The sequence below is a fragment of the Pseudopodoces humilis genome, chromosome 13 (assembly GCF_049639895.1).
Source record: "Pseudopodoces humilis isolate 2021_Gansu_Grassland_sample_001 chromosome 13, ASM4963989v1, whole genome shotgun sequence".
In the NCBI taxonomy this organism is placed as follows: domain Eukaryota; kingdom Metazoa; phylum Chordata; class Aves; order Passeriformes; family Paridae; genus Pseudopodoces; species Pseudopodoces humilis.
In genome coordinates, this window is record NC_142212.1 from 19,585,464 (window position 1) to 19,608,051 (window position 22,588).

The 22,588-nt window shown below is 46.7% G+C and overlaps 1 protein-coding gene across 1 annotated transcript; it reads right to left on the reverse strand.

The window, feature by feature from the left end:
• Nucleotides 1-22: 22 nt before the first annotated feature.
• Nucleotides 23-21,203, reverse strand: SUMF1 (sulfatase modifying factor 1). Its single transcript, XM_005522223.3, has 9 exons — nt 21,000-21,203; nt 19,381-19,554; nt 17,638-17,712; nt 9,440-9,522; nt 7,389-7,511; nt 6,749-6,863; nt 5,785-5,898; nt 2,249-2,308; nt 23-834 (listed from the first exon to the last, which is right to left on the reverse strand). The coding sequence occupies exons 1-9, from the start codon at nt 21,201-21,203 to the stop codon at nt 727-729; spliced, it is 1,056 nt and encodes a 351-aa protein (XP_005522280.3). The 3' UTR covers nt 23-726.
• Nucleotides 21,204-22,588: the final 1,385 nt, after the last annotated feature.

Sequence of the window (22,588 nt, forward strand, 5' to 3'; positions counted from 1 at the left end):
ATAAAAGTCTTTGGCATAAACAAATGCTTGATATTTTATTCAAATATGTACAAGATTTCTAATCATAATCAGCCTGAGGATCATCACCCTCAGCTGCAGAAGGCACTTCCTAAAGAGCAGCAAGTATCTCCTCAGAAGAAGCCCATTTCTGGACATGATTTTCACTGCAAGTGGAATGTAACAAAGGGCGAGCTGCCTGTGGGGAGAGCTGTCATCTCCCAGCCCTCATTCTTGACTCCTTCATTCTCTCTCAAAGCTGCCTAGAATTTCCTAACTGCCTAGAATTTCTTTTAAAACTGTCTAGATGTTTACAAAGTCTTTGCTTATTGCATTTAAGTGTAGAAGCTCTACATAAATAAAACTGATTAATAAAGATCTTGTCTAAGGAGGAACTCGTAGTTGACCAGGTGGTGATCAGTCAAGGGTCGGACTCAATAATTCTGGAGCTCTTTTCCAGCCTGAGTAATACAGGGATTAAGTAATCTTTGAAAACACGATTGGCATGTTTCTGCTCAGTTTGGTTCCAGTTGAATCCAAAACACTCCGGTCAGGAGCTGCTCATGAACACGAAGGTTCTCCAAGCACCACTGAGTCGTGCTGGTTTTTCTTCCCTCAGCAGGAACTTCAAGCAAGGTTTTCCCGTTGTGTGTCATCACCAAGGGATGCAGCTGACGTTTCTTCTCCCTGGGGTGCACAGCCCTTGCTGTCCCCGGGCGCGTGGCCGTGTCAGCGCGGCCCCGGGGCGGCGGCGGCGCAGCGGAAGCCCAGGTTGGACGCGGAGCTGTCGGGGGTGTTCTGGCTCCGAGCTGCACAGCGGTACCTGTAGCAGTAGGACTGCACAGCAACACAGAAAGGGAACTTCTTAGCACAGCTGGGGTTCCTCAGGCAACAGCTTGTTAGATGAACGGATTAATTAGTTAGATTAATACAGCAAAACGTTGCCTTCGCTGTGGGACAGATCAGTGAAGTGATACGGATGGGAATCGCTGCGTTAGAGATGAGGGGATCCTACACACACAGCAGCTGACACAAAAATGGCAAAGTGTCTGCTAAAGTATCAGCCAATAATCCTTCCTGCTCTGGGAAAAAGCCAGAACAACCATTCAGCTTCCCCTCAGAGCTGGGTATCCATGTGCTAAAGCCCCACTGGAATGGACAGGTACTGGCACCTGCCTGGAAACATTTCCCTGAACGAGATGTCAGACTTTTGGTATGGGATGGAAAAAGGTGCAACTTCAGACTCTGTCAGCTCTGAGAGGGAGAAGAGCATCAGCACACAAAGATCAGTCTGTGCAGACATCAGGCACCTAATAAAGAGCCCTTGTACTAACAGTAGTCAGTGGGTTTTGTCTCAATACACAGCCTAGTTTCATCACCTACAAAAAAAGACTAGGGCAGGCTAGAATCTTCACAAACCTTCAAAATGGGTCATGTTATTCATCACTGAAGAGCCTATTCCAGTGTTAATTTAATCAAAACTGCTAATTAACATCTGACATTGATTTCACCCAAGAAGAAAATCAGTGTAGAAAATGGGATCTCGCTGTAGAAAATCTAATTATGAGAGTGATTTGCCAGCCACAGGCTTTGCAAGGGAAGAAGAGCAGGGCAGCTTTCAGAAACAGGAGCTCTACAATGAGGGGTTTCAAGCACTGCACGAGCAGAGTTAAAACACAATTTTGTGTCATGAACAGCCACGGCTCTGTGGTGACATCCTGGCTGTTCTGAAGGATTTTCAGATATGGCATCAACTCAGCTGAAACACTTCATCTCCCAGCCAGCTCTGCAAACACCTGATATCACAGAACCATGGAATTATAACAGGATTTGGGATTGAAGGGCTTAAAGCTTATCCAGTCCCATCCCCCTGCCCTGGGCAGGAACACCTTTCACTAGACTGGGTTTCTCAGAGCTCCATATCCTTTCCACATCAAAAGCCATTCTAAAACTTAAAAAATAAAGTCACATCCATGCTTTCTACTCTGACAAGTTTCACTCAAGCTTTATCATGAAAACAGCATTAGAAGCTCACATCAGCTTTAAGTTCTGCATCTAAAACCCATACTGATTAAAAAAACTTACTTGTTTTAATTCCAAGCTAAGCAAAAAGAGATCCTTAGGAACATCAGGTGTTGCTCTTCATAAATTCCATGAAACCCTTTGACAAGCATCCAGGAAACTCTGTCAGAGGATCATTTCATGGTCAAGTGCTTTCAGAGGGAAGAGGAACATGAAAACAGCACGTTACCTTATGGCACATGTAGGATCCACCCTTCTTCACTCTGTCCGTGCCCGAGGACGGCCCTTTCTGGGGAGGGGAGGACACTGGTCAGTACTCAGGGAATAACTGCTCATTACAGGGAGCAGGGAGATGGAGAAGGAGCAACCATAAATATTCCAGACAGCTTGGAATCATTCTGCCCTACAGGATTTGCAGGTGACAGTAACTGTGCTCCCTCCCCACTGCTGCAAATATTTCACATTCCAGTTGCTGCCCACTGATGGTGCCTGGCAACAGGCAGGTTCCTAAAGGGGATTTTACCAGGATGGAAAGCAGCTCCAGCTTTCCTCAGTGACCAGTCTGGTCACACCTGGCACAGATCCCACTCTCCTACCCTGTCTCAAGGGGTTGCCTCCCACCCAGGTCTGAATTACCAGGGTGATGTTCTAGAAGAATCTACCCCAGAAGAGGTTTGCAACTGGACATAAATCCCAGAGACTGTCAGAAAACCTTGAGTGTTGATGTTGGTACTCCAGAAGCTCCTGCCTGCACCCCCTGAGTTTGACTGCTTTGTGTGAAAGCTCACCACACAAACTGCAGCAGCTCCATGTTTATTGCCCAAATTGTGAAAAAGAATTTGGCCTATCACTGCATTTAATGGCACACAACTACTGAAGGAAAGCCACACCCTGGGGCAGCATCCGCTCCTTCCACAGCCCTGCTCCCACTCCCAGGCCTCTGGAAATTGTCCTCACAACACCTGCACGTGGATGCACAGTCCCTGCTCTGAGATAAGCCTCTAACCAGCACAGTCATCACCCAGCCTGGTAATCTCATTTTAAGGGAAGCCAGGAGAAAACTGACCTAAAAAAAGTTCCATGGGAACAAGACAAAGCAGAACAATGGGGCTGTGGAGCAGGATTTCCCCTAAATGTGCAATGCTGAGCAGCAATCTGTGCTACTGGCTCCAAAGACACTTTTATAAACCAAGAGGAACTTTTTTGGTTGGGGTTAGAAAGTCCTAAATCTATCATGTGTCAGCAGTTACAAAGGGCTGACCTGTACTGAGCAGTGGGTGAACCAAAGGCTCATAAGTGCATCTTTTTATTAACTACAAATCTCTTCCACCAGGCAAAAATTGAGCCTCAAAGGTTATCTAGTAACAAAAAAAAAAACAACTTAAATTGACCCCCACATCCTCTGAAGGAGGATTACAGCCCTGAAACACTTCAGCACCTGCAGAAATCTGCTGTGGTGTCCTCCATTAATCTATTCTATTAAAAAACATCATTCTCTTATTTAAAATCACTGAAGGTAAAGAGTTTATCATAAAACAACTGGCAAAGATGTCAGAAAATGAGAAAACCAATAGATAGCACCAGCATTTGCAGTGTTAATATTTTCTTGTGCATATATCTCACTTTAGAGATGAAGTAAACTGCCTTGGCTGTGCTTCCCCTCAATAAAGCTAATCACAGCCCAGCAATTAAGGCCACATTTGATTAAAACAAGCAGATCTCTGTTCTATCAAGCACCATTGTTTGATGGCCTGACCTGGAGAAGTGCACCAGCTGGTACTGGAGGGGAAGGACGTTGGCTGCTTGCTGCAAAGGGCCAGAGCTGTCCAGACTTTGATCCTGGATTTAAACCCCAGAGTTTACTGTAAATTAGCAAGGTTGTTCCATACTACAATACTGCAACAGCCATATTCCAGTCTGATTACATAAGTGCTTGTGCATTCCATTACCAAAGCTTATAAAAGTAGGATTGTTCTTCTAAAAGTTAGTAAAAAAAAAAAAAAAGCAGAAAGCTTTTTGGTTTTTTTTTTTTTTTGTTAATGAAAAAAAGTTCTATTTCTTTCATTACATCAAACAAATGTTTTCTGATGGTGCATGGTGATTTTCAGTGCACAGCCATATGGTTACTCTGTGTTGAGAGAAATCAGTTTTCAAACAGAGAACTGCAGCTCAATCAAAACAATCAGAGCCAGAAATCACCACAAAATAAGCCCTAAAGGGACTGTGGTTTGACTGACCTCACACACACACTTGGCTCTCTCTGCTAAAGGATCAGTTACATTTTTAGGGAGGAAATTCTTCCCTCTGAGGGTGGGGAGGCTCTGGCACAGGGTGCCCAGAGAAGTTTTGGCTGCCCCTGCCCTGCTTTAAGGTCCTTCCAGCCCAAACCCTTCTGGGATTCTGTGACTGCAGGGAGGCACCTCCATTATGTCTATTTGAGACATTTTTGTGTTGATGATGCCAAAGCTGCAGCTTTGCTTCCCTGCTGGATTAAGGTGATAGTGGGGAACAACTCTCTTGTGAATTTTGTTCTCTGTTAACCTCCAGGAGTTGCTGAAGTTTAAAACACAGACGCTTCAGAAAGTATTTAAAAGCTAGGTGTTAACAATGAGGCTTTCAGGGGGTTTTCAGATACAAACTGATTGTCAGAATCCAGTGTCTGAGGCAGAGCACTTCAAAGTGAATTCCAAAGGATTTTTCTGGTTAAATGGGTAAAGAAACTGAATCTCCTCATGTGAAAAGGTGTCCCAAAATAGCCAGGCTGCAGTTATCTTCTGAGACATTAGAACTGATTAGCACCAGATCTATCAGAGCTCAGCTCTCCAGTCTCTGCAGAGCACAAGGCAGTATAACCTAAATATAGGATCTGTCCTCTGGGCTGAAAAGACTCTGAATTCTTCCAGAGGGTCAGAGCTCAGGCAAAGTTTTTTAACATATTTAGTTTAACACCCAAAATCTTCAAAGCAGCTTTCTAGCACTGGAGAGAGCTGGGCTATGCTGGGGATTGGTTACAAGGAATGGATGGAATTCTGCACACAGATTGTTGGGGGGGTTCATGACTGATTGTCTTGCCTTCACAAGTAATTACCAGGAGTAAAAATAAACCTGCAAGTGCTTTGGACGTTGTAAGGAAATAAAAACCACTGTATTTGGTGGGGTTTAGAGTGACAAACTCTATGTGGCCTTACTTGTCACAAATCATAGGATTTGCTCATCCTGGCTGACTGGGAGAGGAGCAGATCTAACACAGAACTGGAATCTGCTGAGACAGAGCATCAGTGACCCCACAGCTCTCACCCTGCAGGACCCTCCATCTGCCTGCCACAGAGGAAAGCAAAGGTTCACCTCTCAGAACCTGGTGACTTCTCCTAAACCTCAGTTTTATCTCATGTTTAGTTTAAAACAAGCTACCAGAAGCCAGAAAGATAACTCACAATGGTTTGTTCTCTGCCTGGGATGGGGAAAATAAGTACAGCTTCTAGCAATATAAATGAATTAAAAACCTTCTTTTCTTTAAAGAAGTCATTCCATAAATTCTTGATTGCTGTAATATGAGGCTAGTTTGGAAGTATTCACTGGCTAACCAGGTGTGGACAACTAACCAAACCCCACAAAAACTGCACCAGAGCACTGTAATTGCAGTGTGGATGAGCTGTGCTCTGCTGCTCCCCCAGGACACAGCCCACGCCAGGAGCACAGAACAGGAACGGGATCCCAGGCCCAGAGGGCATTCTGTGCTCAACACAAAGCCAAGCAAACACTTACAGGGTTGTGGAGCTCCTGTGGGGAGTGGTGCACAGCCCACCAGTCAGATGTCCACTCCCAGGCGTTCCCCACCATGTTGTAGAGGCCGTAAGCGTTGGGGGGAAAGGCAGAGACCTGCACAGGACAGGAAGCACAGCTCTGAGCACACAGAACAGGGCTTGAATCCTCACACCAGGCTGCTGAAGGTGCACTTTGGGCAGCCCCAAAAGCAGGCAGGAGATCAGCAGTGCAGAACTGGAATGCTTCCACATCCTGCATTTCAATGGAACAGGATGGAAAGCTGTGAGCACCTCTGTGTCCTCAGCACCAGGTCCCAGCGTGGCACAGCATCTCCTTGCTGGTTTTGGAGACTGACCCTCTCCAGAGAGGCACTGTTTGACCAGCAGACACACCTGGCATTACTGACTTGACCCCATTCCCAGATTCCCTCACCTCTCACCAAGGAAAAGCCAGGGTGGCTGTCAACTCCTGCCTGTGCAGACTCCTCTTCTGATGAAACTTTTGGACTTACTTAACTACCATTAAATAATTCATTCACATTCTTGATTGCCTTTAAAATTCCACTCTGGTTGTTATACTAGACAGGCTCATCCTTTCCCCAAAAGGGAAGATTAGTTTCTTTTAAACTATTGTGTGATTTTTGAGTTCACGAAACTGCAAGGCCAGAAGTGCAGGCAGAAAGTATTTCAGCTTCTGACTACAAACTGTCTGGGAAGGGGGAAAAGAGGTCAGTTTGAGAGGAACTAGAAGTTAAAATCAAAGTAATCTTTACTTTTCAATTAGCTTGTACAAGAGTCCCTTGATAATGCTCAAGCCTGCAGTGAAATTTAATGTAATTTAAAATCTATAATGAAAGAGAAAAGAGATAGAAAACAGCTATGGCTCATCCTGCTGACAACAGACCTTAGTTTTAGAAAGATTAAGATCATTTCCACATGCTGGATTGTCTTTGAGACACACTTACAGGTGCAGTCCCCTTGTAGCCATCCTCTGCTGTGTTATTGGTGGGGAATTCTCCCTGCCAGATATTGGCATAGTGTTGCCCTTTGGGCTGCAATTTGTTGCCCCAGGGGAAAAGCCTGGGAAAAGACAAACAGAGCAGCTGTCAAACACTTTTAATTAAAAGTCAGTGTTATACAGAATCCCAAACTGGTCTGGGTTGGGAGGGACCTTAAATCCCACCCAGTGCCCCCCAGCCATGGCAGGGACACCTCCCACTGCCCCAGGTGCTCCCAATGTCCAGCCTGGCCTTGGGCACTGCCAGGGATCCAGGGGCAGCCCCAGCTGCTCTGGGAATCTGTGCCAGGGCCTGCCCACACTCCAATAAATACCTTTTTCCTAATAATCTAAACCTCCTCTCCTCAAGTTTAAAGCCATTCCCTGTGTCCTGTCCCTCCATCCCTTGTCCCCAGTCCCTCTCCAGCTCTTCTGGAGCCCTTTCAGGGGCTCTGAGCTCTCCCTGAAGCCTTCTCCTCTCCAGGTGAGCACCCCCAGCTCCCCCAGCCTGGCTGCAGAGCAGTTCTGAGGGTAAGAAACCCCTCAACTCCTCCTCATCTCACAAACCCCAGTGCAGCCTTGGTCAGGGACAGCCCTGGGACAGGTACCTGTTCTCAAGGCCCCCTCGACAGCTGTATTCCCACTCAGCCTCCGTCGGTAAGCGCTTCCCTGCCCAGCTGCAGAAGGCCATGGCATCATTCCAGGACACATGAAGGACTGGATGGTCCATTCTGGAAACAAAACCAACAGGACAGGCTCCTCAGGGCACCAGGCACACTCAGGGCTGCACAGCACAATGTGACACCCAGGCAGGGACACACAGGAGTTACAGCTGGAGCAGACACCAGGTGACCCTTACAGGAAAGGAGCTGCTTAAGGCAAGGCAGCAAAATGCTAGAAGGGAAATGCAGCCATCAGAGGGGAACAAGGAAGAGAAAAACAATTAACTTCTGTTTGTCTCATCATGTTCCTACATCCAGCTGCAGACTTAAAGATATTTATGGTTCAGTTAGAGATATTTACAGGTGCAGCACCCAGGAGGCAGCAGAGACCTGTCCACACCCTGCCCTCTGGGGGAACCTGGGTGCTTGCAGACCCAAAGGAAACTGAAAACCTGCAGGATCACCACTGTTAGACCAACCTGGCATGGGCCACCTCAGCTAGAAGCCAGGATTCTCAACAGGAAAATGCACATTGCAATCTAATGGTGATTGTTCTTCACTCCCCTGTGGCGCTTCTGCTCTGGGTCAAGTCCTTGCTGTCAGCTGTGCAGTTTTGAAGGAGAAGTGACATGAGGAAGAGTCTTACCAACATCAGCTTTTGCAGCATCCAGTCCAGCAAAGCGAACTGCAGAAATTTAGCTGGGAAGTGATTTTCCTTGGGTGCTTTAAGCAGTCCACAGTTTACACAAGAGCTCCCATCTTTATTGGGGTTTGGTTCCTGGCATTAAAATCCTTGTCTCTTTTTCCAGAAAGACAGAAAAAGTGCCCAGGCATCCTTGCAGAAGGATCCTCCCCATCCAAGCCTCCAATAGACCAAGATGCTTCCAGAGCTGAGGGTCCAGGAGAGAGAGGAACTTCCTATAAACTTCTCTTTCCTGCCCCATTTAGGAATCCAACGTATCCCTGTTAATCCATGGGGCACCTCCACGTGGCAGGCACCCAGCAGCTGTGCCAGGCCAGGTTTGCACCACCCTTGCACAAGCCCAGAATTTCATGGCAGGTTTCCAGCTCCTGGCTGCTGGCTCTGACCTCAATTCCAGGCTCCCCCTAACAACGCCTCCAGCTATTATCTCTATTTTTGCCTCAGATAATTCTTTCCTTGCCCTTGGAGAGCAGACAACTCGTTACTGAGTGCTTCAGCCATCAGATGATGGTGCACTAACGAAGTCCTGTCCTTAGAGGACTCAAAAACCTACTAGATCTAGGCTAGAGAGTCTGATTTGATTTCAAAATGCTGTTAGAAACTTTCACTAGTTGATGAAGTGCCAACTTCATTGACACCTGCCTAGTGAGAGGAGCAGTTGCAATGTTAGAAGTTCTAAATGAAGACAGTAATTTGATTTTCTAGGCCTAAAATTCATCCCACTTCAGAACAGAAAGCAATTACATGAAGACAAGGATCAGTGAGTTTCAGTGCAGGCAAAGCGTGGCACTAACTGTAAGGAAAAGCAGAGTTTTCCAAAGCATTCAGAGGTTCAATACAGTCACAACTGATTTTTCATAGAGTCTGAATACAGTAAAAAAAGCACAAAACTCTTCAATCCTCTGTTGCCAGAGAAAGAGGTTTCCAAATCCCACGTGCAAGAGTTCACACTACCCAGACTCCTGGAGTGTGCACACAGTGAGGATTTATTCCTCCTCTCCAAACCCAGTTTGCACTGGAGTTTCTGAGCCTTGGGAGATCTGCTGTGTCTCACAAACGTGAACAGCGAGCACTGAGGCTCCATCAGCAGGGTCCTGCCAGACCTTTGTGCCCCACATCGCTGACCATGGCCAGGGAACGCTGCAGGCAACACCTCAGAAGGTGGGAAAACACTCCCAGAAGCAGCAGCAAAGAGGTGACAAATAAAAGCCCTTTCCTGCAGCCCCACGGTGGTGGGAGCCACAGGGATAGCCAGCAGCTGGGTTTTGTGGTGGAATGGGTGCTCATGGCTCACCTGCTGGAGATGCTGGAGTCAGGGCCCTCAGGGTGCTTCCAGCTGGCTCCTTTCACAGGCAGCCACCAGGGAGCAGCTGCCACCTGAAAAAGGACAAGAGCAGCAGGGAAGGAAACTTAAATTCCCAGCTGAGGGATCTTCTGAAAAACCACCAGAACCCTTCCAACCCAAACCAGCCTGTGCCTGTGTGGATTTCACCTCCTGGCTCACTTCAGTCTGATACAATCTGCAGAGAGGAAAGAAAAATTACAATTTTGGCCTAAAGAGCATTTTCACCCTAATTATTTGCTCTCTGGACTCTGTTTTGAGATGACTGAAACAGCCCCCTGACGGTGCCCTTTGGCTGGGGTCAAACACACATCTTGCGACACATTCGCCTTCCAGGTCATTAACCCACTAAGCTGATTTTAAATTATTTGCTCTCAGCTTCCAGAAGGTGGAGACAGAAGAACCACACAAGGGAAGTGAAGCATGAAGCCTCTCTCTTTTTTTTTTTCTTTTCTCCCCCAGCTGGTTTGCTGGGAAACATCACACAGCCAAAATCCTCTGTAGCAGTGCAGACATTGAGCAGCTCTCTCAAACCAGAAATCCCAAATTTGGTGCTTCAACACCAGCAGTTTTTCCTGGAAGGCATATTTTGAGGATTTCCTCTAAAAAGTACAGGAGGTCATGCTTAACTGCTCTGTTGTGATTCATGTTCACTTAGAAATACTTATTTTTATAATGAGGCCTTCACTGAGGCAAAAAAAGGAACATTTATGCCACCCATCAACAGTGGGTTTATTCCAGCAGATTCCAAAATACTCCTATTACAGAGATAATGTCTATAAAGAACAAAAATCCAAGGAAATAAGCCTGGAATGCTTTAGGAGGTAAACAAACCAGAGGCTGGTTAGTCCTAGACCAACTTTGTCAAGTGTTATTCACAGAAGTTACAAAGAGTGTTACCCTCTAACTCACCAAACCTTCAGAGCAAAGTCCAAAAAGTCACTGCAAGCTGGTATTGAGGAGACCCAGAATCAGTCTGGTCAAACAATTTTAACAGCAGCTTCTAGGGGAAAGCTGCATCCTTCAACAGAACATGAAATTGCATGTGTGTGGGAGAAAAGATTATCTGTGTCACACATAAATTGCTGAGAAAACTCTGGTCCAAGCTACACATGAAATCCCTCAGTTGGATATTTCTGTAGGAAAAATCAGCAGAAGTGCCCAAACAGACATTATCCAGGGTTTAGAGCACTTCATCAGGCTGTGCTCTGACATTCCCCTGACAATCTTTCCCTCTTCCCCTCTCAGCACATCAGGGTATCCAAAATCTCCCTGTAAATCAGCAGCAATCCTGGACTAAAGCTGCAGAGCCCACAGCTTCTGGGAGCCCTGGGAAGGGCTGTGAAGTGCCTGAGGAGGCTGCAGGAATCCTGCAGGCTGGGAAGCTGCTCACACACAGGCTGTGGACGCCTCCCTTCCAAAGGGAACAGCTGAGGGCTAAGCCCCAAAGAAACAACGATGCTCCCAGCAGGCTGCTGGTGACCCAGGCATCCTGTCCTCTGCTGTCCCCCTGGCTGGCACCCCCAGGCCATGACAGGTTTTACAGACCCTCTCTGACCTCCCCAGCACACACAGATCAACAATGCCAAGCCCCCTTCTGGCTCAGTGTCTAACTAAGGACATTCTCACCCCAAGCACTGCCAATGCCCTTGGCAAAAAGCATGAGAAATAGCTGATCTCTCACAGGGAATTACAGCTCTTCAAACCCCAAAATGAGAGCTTCCTGCAGACACCCTGCTCAACTCTCACAGCACTAAAGCTTCAGAGTGAGGGAGCTGCTAAACTGATACAACAGTCAAGGGGTTTAAAACCAGTCTGATTTAACCAATTCCTTGCCCATATTGAGGTTTGACCTTTAAACTACACTGAAAATAGGACAGAAATCTAAAATTAGCATTTTACAGCTATTTAAGGAAAATAAAAGAGCAGCAGAACCGTTTGCTAAAGCTAAAATCTGAAAAATCACGAGGAAGATTTCGACAGTTTCTAAGCACAACATATTTGTGTAAATTAAACTGCTGGGTTTTGGATAAAAACATCTCTGCAGGAGACTGCAAAGATTTACACTTTAGGCGACTTTAATTTTGGAAAACATTTTTGTGATGCAAAAGAAAAAGCAGATGCTTTCAATCAGGCTGGTTTATTTTAACCCAAGAAAAATGTCTCTCCACAGGAAAGCACTGCGTGTGCACAGCTCCAGGTTGTGGCTCTTCTGAGCTGAGCACCAAATGGCCCTGCAGAGCACCCAGAGCACTCAGACATCCAGTGTGGGACAGGGAAAACAGGGAGAGAGCATGGAGAGCCTGCAAGAATTACCTGGAGACTCAGTTAAGGCAGCCCCTGGCTCCAGAGCACACCCCGAGCTGCTCCTTCCAGAAATCTCCTACCTGAAATCTACAGTTCTCTCACAGAACTTCTCACAAGTATTTAAAGCTTTTAATTGCTCTAAATCTAATTAGGAGAAGAGCTAATTAGACAGATATTACAACATCACAGTTAATACAGCCAAGTCCTCCCTTGCCAATAATGAGCTTAGTTACTTTCATAACACTTCACGTTCTGCTTCCCTCCGAAACACGTTCTGTGCACTGGCAACAGATTCCTGCTGTCAAAATAGCAGCAGAAGCTGCTGAATAGATCTTAAACCAGGGGACAATCCCCTTCCTTCTGGTTAATTCTTGCAGCATGTCACCTGTCCCACACCTGCCCTGCGATCCTTACAACCTCGCACACAGGGAAACGCTTCCCAGAGCAACGCCGAGGCATAAAGCCTTGTTTTGGTCTGATCCACCTGGAAACAGGGATTATCCAGCTCTCCCCTCCAGGATTAAACCTTAAGAACTCACTGTTCTGCTTCTCACAGACTCAGTGTGCTGTGAAAAGAGAGCCCAGTGTGATAACCCTGGGAAGAGCTCGAACAATTAATTCCGACCCACGAGCTCTGCGCTGGGGCGGAGCAATTTGCAGAGCTGAAGCCTGAACTCCCACTAACAGCCTGCAGAAAACTCTCCTTCCAACTATTCCATTCTCCTTTCCAAGTAGGCTGGGACAGCCTAACTTTAATTGCTCCATTACAAGATTTTTAAACTACTTCATAATTACCTTGAGGAAAATTCCTCCCTAAATGTATGGAGGAAAAAAAAATTGGAGTGGGGAACATCACCAAGTGTCAGCATTACTCTGTTGCTGTTACTGCAGTAGGGGAATGCTCCTAAAAACCACCCCAAAGCCACCCAGCTCACAGCCATAAAAACATTTATTAGTCTTCCACTAATATGACACAGGCCATGTTTGAGAAAAACAACCCTCATTTGAGGATCAAATCTCAAATTCAAATCAGATTTATGTATTCAAAAAATTACCAAAAAAACTCAACAGAGTAGCTCATCATGGCTCAGACTCCAACATTTCCATCAAGTAGCAAATCCTCTGAAATAACACAGCTGTACATTTGAACCTTAAGTCAGGCCCACAAAAGGATGACAAATTCATGCTGCTGTCCAGACATAAGGCACCAAACATCATCTTTTTTTGTGCTACAGCATTCTAATGCTATTTTAATGTAGCAAAGCCACCTTACACCATCTCAGGATAAACAGCTGGGAAAAAAACAAGTGACTGCAGAGTAAGAACTTCAGAATTAAGTGTGAAAAGAGATTTTGAGTGAAAAGTAGCCCAAGTCTGGAAACCACTTTTAGAATCATTTAATAAGTGGTGGGTTCTTAAAAAACCACTCCAGTACAGAAGCTGAGTTAATAGGTTACCACTTGTTTGAATCAGATGGTGTTAAGCTCTATACAACTTTAATATGCAAAAGGATCTTGCTAGCATTGGTAGGATGAGAGAAAAAGCTTGTTATTCAATAAAGAAGGTAATTTTTGGACGTGGTTTTATTTTATCCATGTAACGCAGATACACATAAATCTCTGACAGTTTTCCCTCCTCTAAGCCAGATCCTAAACCTTGAGCACTGATTAATGAACTATCAAAGAAAGAGGCAGATGGAAAATGGAACATTTTTAGTAGGGTGAGAAGTTTAAGAAATAAAAATAATTACTGTGCAATGGTTCCACTTCTTTGTCCCTGCAGAGAACAAACCTGCTGTAATTATGGACAAGAACTGAGCCAGGACTGGGAACTTCTGTCACACACAGACCCAAACTCACAATTAGCAGAGGATTTGTCCAGCAGGTAACCCACACCTGTATCAGGGGCTGGATCTCCAGAGGTCCCTTCCAAGCCCAGCCAGCCTGGGATTCTGTGAATACCTGATTTTGTCAGCTCCTGCAATTCCCATGCTATTTATTCCATCAATTAAAAGTCCCAGCTCCCCCAAAGCTCTAATTACAGAAGAATCTGTTCTCACTCTTATGTTCTAACGTTAATGACCTCCCTCATAAGCTCAGAAACGGAAGCAACAAGGGGGTTTGTTTAATATTGAATATTGAGATTATCTGCCTTAAAATCCAGTGTTTTACAGCAGTTTGAAACTGCACACCAAGGAAAGGCAGCAGCTTTAAAATACATTTAATTTTACTTTGTAAGTCATCAGCTACAAAAAATATTTCAGACTTGATTGGAAACAAGCACTTTTATGAAGGGACCTTTTTTTTTTTGCATAAGGAAAGGTCATTGAACTTCAGTTCAGACAGTGTAAAACTCCACAGCCTTGTCAATCCTCCAAGAAAAATAACCACAAATATGTGCTGCTAAAATCCAGTCAGATTCATTAAGTGCAAGTTTTGGAATCAGAAGAAGCTTCTTTTGAGGAACTGATATTCCTGGTGAAGGCAGACACCTCTGGAAGTCTCATTTCCAGCCAACATCTAAATCTGCACTCCAGTTGGTCATTTTTTTCCAATAACCAAGTGCACATGAGCTGGAAGGAAACGAGATGTGCACAGATTTCTCCCCAGCCTGAGGCACAAACCACAGCCTGCCTTAACGCTGCAGCTCTGATAAACACGGGCTAATATTCCTGGCAATTCCCAGGGAGAATTCCCGCACATCCTTCTTTATCCCAGCAGTGGGAGTAGAGCACAAAAACCCACAGATGAGCAGTTCAGCAGCTCCTGGCAGGGAGGAGCTGAAGCACTGGGGGCTGTGAGGAACAGCTCACCCTGCCCACACTGGCACTGCTGTCCTACCTGCAACCAGGGCTCCTCTCAGCAGCACTTGGAGATGTTCAGCTGAAATGCAGAATGTTTCAGTTTGGGGTTGTTATGAAACAGGCACATTGCACAGCTCCAGGCCACTGCAGAGATTTCCATACAAACAGGGATGAAATCCCATAGTTCTGGATTGGGCAGAACTGTGTGTTTGCTTGAGCTGCCAGTGAGCCAATTCCATTGCATTCCAGACCCAAAATTCCATACCCTTACAACAAAGGCAGCACATACATTTGTATGCTCACAGCCTCTTCAGTGCAGAATTTATCTGGCCTTGAAGCAAAAATTAATTTTTCTGCCTTCCATGAGCCAAGAATAACAATGTCCCCACTACTCTCCAGTCAGCAAAGACGGGCTGCTCTCCTGTTGTGCCATCCTGGTTCCCTTTTCCACAGAACCTGGACAGCAAGGAAAACTCCTGCAGGGATTGGCAAGAGCTCTCAAATCCCCTCAGAATCAAATGGAATTACAGAATTATTTGGGTTGGAAGGGACCTTAAATCCCACCCAGTGCCCCCCTGCCATGGCAGGGACACCTCCCACTGTCCCAGGTGCTCCAGCCCCAATGTCCAGCCTGGCCTTGGGCACTGCCAGGGATCCAGGGGCAGCCCCAGCTGCTCTGGGCACCTGTGCCAGGGCCTCACATCCTCACAGGGAACAATTCCTGCCCAATATTCCATCTAACTCTGTCCTCAGGCAGTGGGAAGCCATTCCCTGTGTCCTGTCCCTCCAGGCCCTTTCCAAAGCCCTCCTCCATCTTTTCTGGAGCCCCTTTAGGCTCTGGCAGGGGCTTTAAGCTCTCCCCTTCTCCTCTCCTTCACTTTCTGCAAGTGAAGAATTTAAGATGTGAAACTCTAGTAATGTTTTAAGCCACACAAATAATTTCAGCTTCAAAGGACCTTCCACCCTCATCCTACAAAATCCTTTTCCATTTGGAGGAGCTCTCATCTGGCACAGCACTAAACCCTCCCTCTCTGCCACGTGACCACCACAAACTGGGACGTCAAAACTAAAACTTGAGTTCCCAGAAATCTGCAACAATTCCATCACTGGCTGCTACACCCCTTTTTACTGCTTCCCTTCCAGAGGCTGAGGCCAGCCCACATCCCTGTCAGTGGCTATCTGGGAGCCCACCTCACCTCCAGGAAAGGCACACCCAGAGCTCCAACAATCACCCTACGTGCTCAGCTGGGGCACTCCTGCAGCAGCTGCCACCAGCCCCAGCTCTGCCCTCAGCCCTTGGCTTTGAGGCTCTGAGAAATCTGCTTTAAAAACTGGAGAGGACAAAGTGGCCAAACAGAGCAAAAAACCCCAACAGACACACACAGCCCATCATTTATAAATTATTTAGTTTGGTACCTTTCACCTTTCCCCAGTTATTTCACTGCATATGTAATACTGCTTAAAAAAATTACATTCCTGATGTTCTTCCCCTGTATTCACATTTGCATTTCACATCCCTGTGCTTCAGCTGCAGAAAATCCTTGTCAAAACACTCCTGAGCCACCGAGGCAAAGGAAAACCACAATCCTTTCTCCCATTGGTTGCTTGGAGGGATTTTCAGTGCCAGTAACACACCAATATTTATATCTTATTTCTGTTTTTCATCTGATAGTTATGATTGAAGAAGGTGACTTTTAACAGCAAGTTTACTTTTAACAACTCCAAAAAACCTTCATGAAGCAGCAGCCAAATAAGACCAGTTTGGGCTCCATTCCAGGCCTCTGGCATAACACTTGTCCTGTGAGCACTGCAGCCAACACTTGGAAATTTGGCTGACACCCCCAGGAAAGCAGCTCCCAACACTCTGTGTTTATAAAATTGCCAAGGCTGAGCTTACAGCAGCATTCTTGGGGTTTGTTTGTTTGTTTTAAAAAAGAGAACCTGATTTAGGGATTTCTGCATCACAGAACTACACGGGAAAAGGAATTTCTCCAATACTGAGTGCTGGGAAGATGGGATCAGCCATTCATTTTTTTATTTGTATTTTTTTATTATTTTATGAAGGCAGAACAAATCCATGGATGGATTTAGCATCAGTTATGCTGGTGGTGGGAACTGCAATCTAGCCTTATCTCTCCCAGTGCACAAATGTTAGACCTGAATTAAAAGATTACAAACTGCACTTGTAATCTTCCTTCCCTGGCAGGAAGAACCCAAATCCCACATTCTTTGCCAGTCCCTCACAGCACACACTCACACAGGGCTTCCTTTTTCTCAGGCTGCCCCTTAGAAACAAAAATCAAGCTGTGCCCCATCAGAGATGAGGGAATTCTGACAGGAGGGGACCTCAGGAGGTGATTTTGTCCAAACCTGTGCTCAGAGCAGATCAACTCATCCAGGAGATGACAGGACACAATTTGCTTATCTGCCAAGAGCTGCAAAGGGGACCTGACCTGTTGAGGAGGAGGTAAATGAAGCCTGAGGAAGGCTCAGCAACACATTCACAACAGAAAAAGAGGGGAGGGAGGGCAGGGAAGATCTACTACAGAATTTTCTTTCTTTTTAAAGCAGTATTCACTTCCAGCCAAAGGGAAAACGGGATCAGCTCCAGAGCAGTCAGCACTGCCCCTCCCAGGATCACTGGGGATGGGGATGAGGGGAGCTGGAAAAGCAGCAAATGAACACAGGATCTTCTGTAGAAAAGGAGGAAACATCAAAATCTTCAGCCATTCACAACATAAGGAATCTTACAGACTCAGCCTGAACTTCTCAGGTAGGGGGCAAAAAGAGACAACAATGGGCTGATACCAACTTTTGCTAATCAGGAATTGATGTTTTTAATTGTTTTTTTAAAGAGAAAGGACAGAGAATAGATTGCAAATCGACCCCACTTCAGTCCATGAATCCAGGCCTAACCCTCTCCACAATCCCCATTTTTGCCCCTGGCTTTGGGGACATCACAGAGTTTCCTTTTTGCTGCTGTGATTACCAACAGAGCCCAGGGATTGCTCAGGGAGTTTCCCCCTGCTGTGTTACTCACTGCCTGGTGGATGTCAGCCTTCACTGCTTCACTCAGCATCCCCTCAAACACAAAGGAGTCACCAAATTTCTCTGCCTATGGGAAGAACAAAAGATTCAACCATTATGTCATCAAAGGAATGCTATTCTTAGAAACACACTCAACATTTACAGCTTTGCTTTATCAAGGATAAGAAAATTCAGAGAATCATTAAGGTGGGGAAAAAACCACAGAGACCATCAAGTCCAACCTTTGATCATACAAATTCTAATTGTGAATTTGAGTTCTCTTTCAAGGAAGCTGTTTTGGAACAGAAAAGAAGGGATTTTTATTCTGGACGTTGTTTTTGTTCAGCAGCCACTGGGCAGATGGCAGCTCACTGAGCTTCTGCATTTTTTTATTAATTCTTCTACATATTTTTTATTAATTAAAAATGCAGTTCTGATTGTCCCAACTGCTTTCAAATGCTACAGTCATCAATTTAATATGGAATAACACGTTTCATTTCTCTTATTTTTCCTTTGGGAACCACAATAAAAGATTTGAGCCCTGTCACTTACTGCTCCATCATCACTAGTACCATGTTTTAAAGTGCAGCTGCAACAATAAAGAGTTAAAAGTAACTCAATTATTATATCTAGCATTATATAAATCCAAAAGAATAAAAAATACAAATCATTTCAATCACAGTACTTTATATCAAGAGGAAAAAAAAAAGGGAGGAGGTGTAAGTGGAGTACTCAACTGCACCAGCTGAGCCATGAAGTCTGAAACAGACCCCACATGATGCAGTTCTACCTGCCAGAGCTCCAGGAACATTTGGGGAACACTCTCAGGCGCAGGGTGGGATTGTGGGGGTGGCTGTGCAGAGCCAGGGGTTGCACTGGATGATCCTTGTGGTCCCTTCCAGCTGAGGGCATTCTGCGATTCCACATTTAACCTCACCCCACACGTGCTCATCCCAGCAGCTCTTTGCAACAACCAAGCTGTGTTCCAACCCAAAATAGTTAAACCACTTTTTTTTTTTTTTCATAATTATCGAGCTAAGAAACAGAAATAGCAGACAAAAGAAGCTTTTCATCCAACCAGAGGATCCTGCCTTCCAAATGAGAACCAGTTCATCAAGTGAATTCAGCAAAGTGCCTCCTCTGAGACCTGTTCCTTAGCGAGGCTTTCATTTGCCTAAAAGGGCTGTCAGGGTTTTGTCAAAGTTGCTAGGAACAGTCACCTGTCAGGAGGGATCTGAGCCTCAGGCACAGGCGGATCCTTCCTGGGAAGAGCCTTAACATATTCTTAGTCCATTGTTCCCAGGAAGCCGCACACAATTATCGCTGCAGCTGCTATTGTCTCCTCCTTAGGCACAGGGCTCTGTGTCACCAGCAAGGAGCTGAGCCAGCCTGCGAAGCCCTTGGCCATCTCAGTTTGTTAAATCCAGGTTTCTCTAAAACAAGGAAAATCTAACCTGATTGGTCCAGGACCCAAATGTAAAAAAACCCCAAGCAAACCACCCCAAAAACCCCTGCAGAGAGCTGCTGGCATCACCCAGTCACGAGATCACAAAGGTGACAAATCACTAAACACAGCAACACCTGAATGCTCTTTCAGCCCAGGACGGCAAGGCCAGACAGTTCCTTCTCCCCACCACTTCCATCAGAAATATTGGAGTATGCAGATCCCAAACAAGTACTGTGACATCCTTCAGAAAGAGAAGCCTGGGTTTTCAGCTGGGGTTTTCTCGGGAGCCTGGGTGCCCTGGTGCCTCACCTCAGTGATGTAGCCCGTGGAATTCACAAATCTCTCAAAGTCCTGGTTGCTGACCTCGTACTGGTCCATGTAGAAGCTGTCAATGTGCACTCTCCTGGCAGGCCCCTCTCCATCCTGCTGGATTTCAGGCTTGTGGGTGCCCATGGTGAACACCCCTCCCGGAATCAGCACCATCTGCACAGCAAACACCACCCAGAAGGTTGGGAGAACGAAGGACTGAGAAGCCCCACGCTGGTTTTACTCCTCCTGCACCTCATCCTTGCAGGTGTTTTTGAAAGAGCATTTTGGCCAGCCCAGTTGGGGAAACAGGAAATAGAACTGAAATTGGAAACTGCAATTTCAACAATTTGAAATTGCAAATCCCCATTTGCAGGCTTTTACATGAAGTCTGGGTGATGCTGGTGCTCTCATGAGGAGAAATGTTCTGTTTCCTGTGTTACACTTTGCTGGTATTTCTGCAGTTACACCACTGCCAGGGTAGCAAAGGAGCAGTAAACGAGCTCACAGCATTCCCCAGCACCTCTCCTGGTTCTTCAGGGCAGCTGGAGTGAGTATTTGGCACCACCTTACTCATCCCACTTCAGTGTTTATTCTCCACTGTAGCTCTCTCCTGCTTGGATCTCTCAAAATTCACACAGCCTGCAGCTGCCCAATGCTACAAACATCTTCTCCTTTGGCCTACCCACATCTGAAGCTGGCTGTGTCCCCAAAACTTTCACCACTGAGAAGAATCTGAGCTCTTACAGATACTCTGAAACTGACTCCATCAAAAGGCTTCAGGATAAACTTGCTTACATTTTTTAGGACTTAGGAAATGACAATATAGTGTAAAGTTGCTCTACTTCCTCCCTTCCAATCTCTCTTCAACCCTCGGTAGCTGACACAACTCCCTGAAGGGATTCCCAGCCAGGCTCAGAGCTCATTGGGCTAAAACCACGTGCAAAATAAACTCTAGCTGGCTCCCCAGTTCTAAAACCTGTTCTAAAAGCTGTTCTAAAAGCTGTTTGTGGGTGATACAGAGGCCAATTTTTCTCTGCTAGTAAAGACGTTTTCTAGCTAAGCATCATCAAGTTATGTTATGAGCATAACTTAATCCAGCAGTAATTAACTTTCATTACCTACTGCTGGAGCTGCCAGCTGCATAAAAAGGAATTTTTTTTTATCCTCCAGACCCAGAGTGAACTGCTCAGGTTTGTCACACAAAATACCCATCGGCGACACGGATCCCGAGCACAGGGGGATTATTCACTCCACACTCTTTAAACATTGCCCGGTTTGCAGAGGGCAGCCTGCAGTACCAGAGTTCACCTTTCACCCAGCGAGCTCCCGCACTGCCTGTAGGACACAGCTTTTTCCAAGCTGATGCAGCTTCCCAGCATTTCAGCCGAGCCAGCTGGAGAGGAAGCCGCTCGTGTTTTCCTGTTCTCTCCGCGAGGTAAGAGCGAGATGGGCCAGAAGCAGCACCCGCGCCCAAGCCCAGTTCTGGGTTCGGCCCACCCGCCTGTGATTTCATTTAAGCTCTCCCACAGCAGTTCCCGGGCTGCTCCGTTATCCCGGAGGAGGCTCTGCCCCGCCGGGGTCCCCCCCTCGGCCCGGCCCGGCCCGGTCCCGCCGCTCACCGGCCCCCGCCCGGCGCTCCCCCCGCTGCCCGCCGCCGCCGAGTAGCGCCGCGCCGCCGCCTCCCGCCCGTCCCCGGGGGCCCGGCCGGCGCTGCAGCCGCAGTCCCCGGTGCCGGGGGTGCCGGGGGTGCCGGTGGCCGTCACCATTCCCATTCCCAACAGCAGCGGGAAGAGGCAGCGGCACAGCCGGGTGGGCGCGGCCATATTGGCAGCGGGGCCACGTGCCGGGCGCGGTCATGTGACCGGGCGCGTCTTAAAGGGGCCACGCCGCGCCCCGAGGGGACCGCGAGGGGCGGGACCGGGGCTGTCCCCCCGTGTCCCCTCATATCTCCTCCATCCTCTCATGTCCCCCCGTGTCCCCTCATATCTCCTCCATCCTCTCATGTCCCCCCGTGTCCCCTCATGTCCCCCCTGTCCCCCCATCCACACCGGTAGCTGCAGAGCCTGTGTGGATAATGAGAGACTGCTCAGGGCCTCTTCACTCCGCAGAACGCTGAGGGGAACCCAGCAATGCACAGAAATACCTCAAACAGCCCCGGGAATCTCAGCCGTCCATAGAAATACCTGAAATACCCACACAGATCTCTCCTGAGGGGAGCCAGGAGTGTGCTTCCAGCCCCTTCCCAGGAAGGGTGCCTTGGCATTCCCCCTCTCCCTCAGGGAACTCGCACTTCTGTGTTCTCCTTCGTTTTCCCGCAGTTCACCGGAGTTGTTGAAGATTCTGTAAAATCTTTACTTTCTTGTGGGAGCTGCTGTTCAGAGCTGCCAAAAGAATGGATCTTCTGCATCATCCCCTACACCGAAATAACTGTTTACTCATCCTGTGGGATATTAATTCTAAATAGTCAATGTAATATTTGCTTATATTTGCAGCAAAGAGAAGCATGGCCAGAGTGAAGGAGGGGTTTTATCGTTTGCTGTGAGTTTTGAAAGGAACTGCACTTGAATGTGTTTGCTCTGTGAAGTTTTACTGTGTGTAAGATGGCAGTGCTGGGAGGCTTCGCAGGGATGAATTCCAATTATCCATCATTAGTCCCTTTTGCCCTATGACGTGCTCCAGAAAAGCATCAGAGTGCAGGAAAACAAATGCAAACTTAATTATACTACTTGCTACTTTGGGTCAGAAAATGGAAATATTCTTTTGCGTTGGCACGGTGATCTTTGCCCTTTGTCAAGGAAAGAATGTCTATGAAAATGAGAGTTAAATCCATCTTATTTTCTCCTGCTAAATTTTTCTCAACACAGTTCACTGAAGCAAGAGCAAAATGTAGGCATCCAAATTCTACAGACTTCTAGAACTGAAAACAGTCTGCCAGGATAAGCTCCCTTTGCTAAAGCCCTGGGATTCTGGCTGTGTGGTGCTGGAATTCAGGAAAAGCAGCTGATTTCCAATGAGCTGGGACAGCTCTCTAGTGTATCCTGCCCACTCGTTCTCATGGCTCGTTTTCCTGGAATTCTTGTGAGCATCATTTGTGTAGCTCCATCAGGAGGGTTCATATTCCTTCCTCTCCCTGGAGAACAGATTAAATAATTATACTTCACTTCTGGATGGAGCAACATCCAACTCCCAGTCTGAGGTCCTGAGGACT

Excerpts from the sequence above, each read along its gene's own strand:
- SUMF1 (XM_005522223.3), bottom strand. The coding sequence starts at position 21,203 with ATGGCCGCGCCCACCCGGCTGTGCCGCTGCCTCTTCCCGCTGCTGTTG. Across the intron at positions 5,899-6,748 it reads GCTACAAGGGGACTGCACCT|GTCTCTGCCTTTCCCCCCAA; the intron begins GTAAGTGTGTCT and ends TGTCCTGTGCAG. Across the intron at positions 2,309-5,784 it reads CACAGGAGCTCCACAACCCT|AAAGGGCCGTCCTCGGGCAC; the intron begins GTAAGTGTTTGC and ends TCCCCTCCCCAG.